We start from the raw sequence: 7825 nt of genomic DNA on the forward strand, positions 1-7825 counted from the left end.
ATGCACACACACACACACACACACACACACACACACACACACACACACACACACACACACACACACACACACACACACACACACACACACACACACACACACACACACACAAACACGCACAAACACGCACAGGCAAACACACACACACAGGCACACACAGTCAAACACACGCACACAGGCACACACACGCAGGCACGCAAACACACACACACACACACACATACACACACACACACACACATATACACACACACGTTTGTGAGGGTCGTCCATACATGGATTAAAATATAAAGGGTCTTCAGATGTAACATCCGGGACACAGAGCCCCTCAGGAGAGCTCTCAGGTAAACTCACCTGTGCAGTCATGTAGAAACTTGAAGATTTTCCTCCAAATGTTGACAGCTGACTTCCGGCTCCTCTTCTTCTTCTTTTATCTCTAATGACGTTTATTTGAGATTTCCCGCCACCTAGTGGACCGGAAGGCCATTACTCTTCCGGCTTTCAACGTAAATAAACCATTCTATGAAATAAACCTTATTATTTTTAATCAGTCAAATATGGGGTTATCCAAAGCTTTTAATCAAAAGATTATTTATATTTTTGGCTTTGATTTGAAAGGTTTCTTTTCCTAAATCTCCAAGCACGTTGTGTTTTATTCTGGAAAACCCTCCCGGAAGTCGGTGTGTTTTATTGTGAACCCCCTCCCCGGACGTGTGTGTGTTAGCTGTTAGCTTGACGCCGGTGCGACAGAGCTCCGGATTCTCTGCAGATAAACAGCACTTTGTTCCTCTTCCCGTCGCTAAAGCCTCTAACATGAGAGACAGGACGGTCTGACGGAGACTAGCCGACCCACCGGGGCTCCAACAGGTAACAAAAACCCTCTACATGTCCCGGTTCAAACAGTGAAGCTAAGCTAGCTCGATCACTTAAATTACCTTTATTTACCCAAATCCCGTTAAATCACGTTTTATCCTCACTTCTCCCGCACTAATCCCGTTCCCCTCGGCGTGACGTCACTCTAATAACCCGTTAATCAGCTGATCAACACATTCTCAGGTTTGGGGGATTCTTACAGCGAGCATCGCGAAGTCTCGCGAGATCAGTTTAGCTTATTTATTATCACAATAAATCCATTTGATGTCACTTTGGTGACTTGTTGTTTTTGTTGTTCTTCTTGAAAGCACCAACTCAATATTTTGTCATTTCCATTTCCTTACATTCAAACTTTAGTGTAAGTCAGAGAGAACTTCTTCCTCAGATTCAGTTTATTAACACTGATTAATACCAGTTTAAAGGTCTCATGTCGTGCTTCTCTGGTTCTGACCCGTCCCCTTGTGTTCTGTAGCTTCTGCATGTGACCGGTCTGCAGAGTCACAAACCCTCAAAGTACACCCTGTAGGTAGTAACACTCTAACACAGAGAAGACCTGTCTGCCCCTGAACGCCTCGTTGGAGATCTCTCTTTCTCCATTGTTTCCTTCCTGAGTACAGTGACGTGCCCTTACCCAGATGGACCAATCCGTGGAGCTCCTCACACACACACACTCTCGCAGCTGCGAAACTGTGGCGCGCTGGGTGGGGGGGTGCTCCTCGCAGCGGCGAAACTGTGGCGCGCTTACACTGTAGGTGCGCCCCCCATTGTAACACATAAACTCTGATGTTCCGCTGCCAGAGTTCCCGTTAGCCGGTAATTACCGGACTACAACCGGTAAAATATGCTGAAGACCGGCAAATCTAAATCTCTCCGGTCAAAGCGTCCGGTCAAAATATATTTCCCCTTAGCGCAATACCGCATCAGTTACGCAACTTGCGCCACTTATGTGACAGACAAGAATAGTCAATTCTAATGTCTAACACGTAATGTGGAGAAAGAGATGTGCTGTATGGGTTGATTGTGCGTTGATCTGTTGGTAATGCCTCGGGGTTCCGGTGGGCATGTAAACAAATGCATAATGCTGCGCTATACTTTGTGGCCTCACCCGGTTGCATAGCGACACTTATTGTTTAGGTGTCTTTTAATAAGCAGGTAGTCATATCATTAGCTAGAACTAGCTGGATCTGATCGATATGGACATAAACGCGAGTGAAGTCTAATCTGACGGGAGAGAGAGATCAGCTGCTGCTGACGAGTCCACACGCAGCTCTGCATGATCACATGCAGCGGTGAGCGGACAAAACACACACTTCAGGTTAGAATATCACACGTAGCTATTTTAATCACCTCTCAAACTACCGTAACTAGTTATATATATTTTTAGTTTTACTGTCGGGTCACTCATTACTGGATCCGCGAGCTGCATGATACTGGCATAATAGATTGCCCGATCGGGCAACCAGCAGGTGAGGCTTCATGGCCCGAGCTAAATACTAGATGGCCCCTGGCCATCGGGCATTCCTTAATGTCGAGCCCTGTTACCGCAATAGTGGTCAGTGTAATCCAGGTGGTAACACACAAGCAGGTGAGACTCATCGTGGGAATGCTTCAAACAGACACAAAAATAAACAATATGACCATATTATATTTAACATTTTGGATTTATCCCCCGTTTCTATTTTTGTCTGATATTTGATTTAAAAAACATTTTTATTTTCCTTTGGAACCAGATCATAATGCTGGCTCAGGTCAGGGTTCAGGACTCATCATGCTGGCTCAGGGTTCAGGACTCATGATACTGACTCAGGTCAGGGTTCAGGACTCATAATGCTGACTCAGGTCAGGGTTCAGGACTCATAATGCTGACTCAGGGTTCAGGACTCATAATGCTGACTCAGGGTTCAGGACTCATCATGCTGACTCAGGTCAGGGTTCAGGACTCATAATGCTGACTCAGGGTTCAGGACTCATAATGCTGAGGTCAGGGTTCAGGACTCATAATGCTGACTCAGGTCAGGGTTCAGGACTCATAATGCTGACTCAGGGTTCAGGACTCATAATGCTGACTCAGGCCAGCGATGCTAACTCTCTATCTCTCTCTCTCTCTGTTAGTGATGCTAACTCGCCCGCTGAATGAGAGCGCTGGCAGGGGGCGGGGCCTGGTGGAGGTGACTCCGCCTCCTGCTCTCCCATTGGCTGATGAGGTCACAAATGAGACACGAACAGGTGGGTTCATTTCATATTTATTATTAGCATATTGTTAATTATTTAACTACTTTATACTCTTCACTCGACGAGTGTGTTATTATTTTATGGTGTATTCTCTGTAAATGTTATTAAACAGTTGATTTCCTATTTTTACAGTTTCTCCTTCAGGAGTTTTCCCTCCGGCGCCCTGGAGCTCCTCTTCCTCCTCCTCTCCTCGTCCCCTAACTCCTCCCTCCTTCCTCTCCTCTCCTTGTCCCCTGACTCCTCCCTTCTTCCTCTCCTCTCCTCGTCCCCTAGCTCCTCCCTCCTTCCTCTCCTCTGCTCGTCCCCTGACTCCTCCCTCCTTCCTCTCCTCTCCTCGTCCCCTGACTCCGTCGTTTACTCAATCTTCTCCTGCCCCTTCCCCTGTAGCTCCTCCCCATGTAGCCCCTCCCACAGTAGCCATTCTTCCAGTAGTAGCCCCTCCCATATTAGCTCCTCCCCGTGTAGCTCCTCCCCCCTGCTCTTGCTCCTCCCTCCTCCCTCGTCTCCTCTCTGCTCACAGGATGGAGGTGCGGCGCCTCCTCAGAGGAGCGATGGCGTCTCTGGGCCGGAGGCTCGACTCTCTGGAGCGGAAGAGGAGGCGGAGCCTGAGGAGAGAAGAGGGAATAGCCTCTTCATGTAGCCCCGCCTCCTCAGGGGCTTCCTTGTATAGCCCTGCCTCCTCGTGTAGCCCCGCCTCCTCAGGTAGACCCGCCTCAGGGGCTTCATTGTGTAGCCCCGCCCACCTACTAACTGTGGCCTCATCAGGCACTGAAGAAGAGAGGATGAGAGGCAAAGAGGGAGGAGCCTCCTCATTTAGCCCCGCCTCCTCAGGGGCCTCCTTGTGTAGCCCCGCCTCCTCAGGGGCTTCATTGTGTAGCCCCGCCCACCTACTACCTGTGGCTTCATCAGGCACTGAGGAGGCCCCGCCCCTATATTCTCAGAGCCAATCAGAAGAGAGGAGGAGAGGCAACGAGGGAGGAGCCTCCTCCTTTAACGCCGCCTCCTCAGGGGCCTCCTTGTGTAGCCCCACCCACCTGGGTCTCTCCTCTCTGAGCCAATCAGAAGAAAGGAGGAGGAGCCAATTAAAGGAGGAGGAGCTGAGAGGGAGGAAGAGGAAGAACCACCACAGAGGAAGAGAAGAGGAGGAAAAGGAGCATGCTGGGAGATTTGTTGGTCGCATGGCGGTCTTCTTCAGAGGAGAAGAGCCAATCATGTTGCACAAATTCAACCAAAGGAAACACAGAAGGAGAGAGGAGGGAGAAACTGACCAATCACAGAAGACCGTCAGTGTCGTCAGGCAGAATGGATTCAGAGCGCCGCCACACAGGTGCTTTTTATTATTTATTGTTCACGTTTAGATCACATGTTTAAATCACACGTTTAAATCACACGTTTAAATCACATGATTAAATCACACGTTTAAATCACACGATTAAATCACACGATTAAATCACACGTTTAGATCACATGTTTAAATCACACGTTTGAATCACATGATTAAATCACACGTTTAAATCACACGTTTAAATCACACGATTAAATCACACGTTGAAATCACATGATTAAATCACATGAGGTCACAAAGAGCTGATCCTCAGATATCTGCTTAAAACAAACACTCAAAACAATCAAAAAAATCAAAACACTCAAAACACTTCAAACACACAAAACAGCTGATTTATATAAATAAACATTTCTCCTTTCCTCCTCAGCTCATATTCCCAGCATACTTTGCACGTCCTGCCGTCAACCCACCGCCAATCAGAAGCGCCGAACATCTCTTCAGGCCAATCAGAAGCCCTGAACATCTCTTCAGGCCAATGGCGTTTCTCTGACCTCACTTCCTTCTCCTCCAATCACGGCGTTCTGCACATATGGAGCTTATACTCCTCCTCTTCCTCTTCCGGTTTTAGATCCGCCCCCATGCTGCGGCTGTCAGCGGTTTCCGTGGAGACGCTGTCAGAGTTTGTTAGGGGCGGGGCTTATGGGAGCCCTCAGCGGTGCCTGAAGGACTGGACGGCCCCGCCCTCTCTGGGATCTGATCACTGGTTGGTCCATTCAAACTCATTCATATATATACAGTATATAGTATAATATCATAATTAATGTTTGTTTTGTTGTTATATTGACTCTTTATAGTTATTATAGTTAATAATGTGATGTTTTAATGTCTCTGCAGTTACATGAGAAAGCCTACACCCAGGTAAGCTCAATAAATAAACCAGATGTAATGTACTAATGATTGAACTACAACTAAAATGTACTTCTTAGTTCATACTTCGTTGAAAGATAATATTAAAGCATCTTTTTAAAGGTTTTTATTAGTTTATGTTTTAATGTTCCCAATCCTTTAAAAGTATTTCTGTGTTCTGCAGCCAACACTTTTCTGCCCGGCGACATCAGAAGCAGCGAGCAGCGAGCAGCTCGCGGAGCCTGCTCCTCCCCCGGCGACGGGATAAGCCCCTCCCCCTTTGTTCAGCCAATGGACTGCCTGCTCCACTCGCCATCGACCAATCAGCAGCGAGCCCCGGCTTCCTCCAGGTGCTTCTGTCGTTTCAAGAGACTTTAACCTGAGCCTGTTTTCCAGCGTGACTTGAGACCGCCCCCTTGATAGATAAATGTAGTTATAATGAAGCCAGCTGCAATGGATCATTGATCCACCAGGCATACTTGCCAACCCTCTCGATTTAATTGCCCCCTCCTGGTTTCCTCCCGGGGTCATATTTCTCCCGCATTTCTCCCGATTTCTGACATCATCAGATTTACTCAGGACTGTTTCCACTCTGACTTTAATACAGCTACACCATTGTTTGGTTTCCATGGTAACACGTCTCTTTAGCAGCGCGCAACTGAAAGTCTGAGAGGGTGAGGCAGATGAAAACTGAACAAGAATCGACAACTCGACCCTCTGCTCACTCCTCTCCTGTCAAATACAGGTCCAGCCCACACATATGCTCCATCAAGGATGATGCTACAGGCCGCACTTACAGCTACAATAAGCATGTTAATCTAATACAGCTCCGGCGATCCCCCACCCCCTTCATTCAAACGTTATTAACGTGCCTAAACTCAGTAATTCACTAAAAATATTTATATGTGAATGGAGCCTCGTCCCGCAGCATGAAGGTGTTCTTATCCCGCTTATCACACGGCCACATTCTCAACAAAGTAACGACATGACTCTCAATATTAATTAAAATGCTTTTATGGATTTAGAAAATGTTTTTATTGATTTAAAAAATAGTTGTATTGATTTAAATTGACATGCATCCGCTAAGAAAAATAGTCCGTTGTTACCGTTTTTTAAACAGTCTGAATGAAACGGCAGCTCTCAGCTGTGTGTTTACACACTCTTTTCCTGTACAATACAGGTCCAGCCAGGCAAAGCAGTGCACTTCTCTTTCCCGCGTGGCAGACCATGGGGCTGGGTCAGCCACTAACACAAAAAGAGAAATATGAACGTTAGTTTTTAACTGAAATGATCAAATAAAGTCAACATTTCACAGTGTTTACAAACATTGACCATAGCGTTCACCAGCCCCGCCCCCCTATGCCTATGTATGTTGAGAACTCTTTGTTTTAAACTCATTTTAAAGAATTCAATGTGGCATCTGCTATAATGGGGTTAATGTATGATATTACTTAATAATACAATACATTCTAATATATGATAATTATTACATTTTAATTGTATTCATTTCTTATTTCATAGAAACTTATCAAACATGTAATTAAAGAATGGTGATATACACAGTGATAGATGGGACTAACGTTTATAATAAATAGCCTAGTATTTATCCATAATCATATTTAAAAAAACAATTTTTAATGTAAAAGGTTCATAAAATAAAAACTCAACACTGCAAGAGACACTCAGTTGACTTGTACTGTATGTTCAACTGCTAAAATCGTTACTGATAGAAAAGGGCCTCTACCTAATCACCTTAAAGAGCCTGTGACACGAGTTTCCCCCATCATCCAAACCCATCAATTTGAGTAAATATTGTCCCCTTGAAAACCGTGACTGAACTGATTTTGAATATTTGTACTTTGATAACCATTAATCTTTCCTTCAATGTTGACCATTTTCTGGATCTTCTCGGGGATTCTTCAAGTCCCGCCAAATGATGTGTGACGTATTTGCGGGCACAGCGCTCCAGCTGCACCGTTCAGAATCCCAGCATCTGCATGTAAACCTGATGGGGCACACAGCAGCAAGCTCAGACAGCGATGACAGTTTAATGTTGAACGTGTCTGAGAGCTCATATGAGGCTGAAGGATCGGTTTATGTTGTATCTGTTAGAAGTTTAGGAATTAGGTGCGTCAATATGGGCGATCATACGGTCATGTAGCCGGTGGTGGACTGGGACTAAAAATCATCCCGGGACTCTCGACCGGCCCACTTCGGTACCGCTAGTAAATTGTCAACGGGGGGAGTGGGGTATGTGCTAGTGACTTATCCGACCGGCCCACTTCGGTACCGGCCAGTCCGCCACTGCACCCAGCCCAGCCCACGTAAACTGTCAACGGGGGGAGCCTCCCTGCGGGGAAACGGTGGACCTAGTGTCCCGATCGGAGTGGGAATAATAATAATAATAATCTGTGCATTTTATCCATTAATTTCCCCACATTGTGATAAAAAAAAACACACGTTTAATCCATGCACCTGGTCACCCTACACACACGGTTCTGCCCCTACACACCACTGACTACAATCATA

At 46.1% G+C, this 7825-nt stretch overlaps 1 protein-coding gene and 1 long non-coding RNA gene across 2 annotated transcripts; both read left to right on the plus strand.

Moving 5' to 3' along the window:
• Positions 1–676: 676 nt before the first annotated feature.
• On the plus strand, positions 677–3332 carry LOC104963049 (uncharacterized). The gene is made up of 3 exons (XR_800270.1): positions 677–867; positions 2986–3099; positions 3238–3332. It is a non-coding gene; the product is annotated as an uncharacterized lncRNA (long non-coding RNA).
• A 46-nt stretch (positions 3333–3378) lies between these two features.
• On the plus strand, positions 3379–5851 carry LOC104963050 (uncharacterized). The gene is made up of 4 exons (XM_010791600.1): positions 3379–4432; positions 4818–5153; positions 5285–5308; positions 5481–5851. The coding sequence occupies exons 1-4, from the start codon at positions 3627–3629 to the stop codon at positions 5677–5679; spliced, it is 1365 nt and encodes a 454-aa protein (XP_010789902.1). The 5' UTR covers positions 3379–3626; the 3' UTR covers positions 5680–5851.
• Positions 5852–7825: the final 1974 nt, after the last annotated feature.

Source organism: Notothenia coriiceps, unplaced genomic scaffold, assembly GCF_000735185.1.
Source record: "Notothenia coriiceps isolate Sejong01 unplaced genomic scaffold, NC01 NC01_scaffold00035543, whole genome shotgun sequence".
Lineage (NCBI taxonomy): Eukaryota > Metazoa > Chordata > Actinopteri > Perciformes > Nototheniidae > Notothenia > Notothenia coriiceps.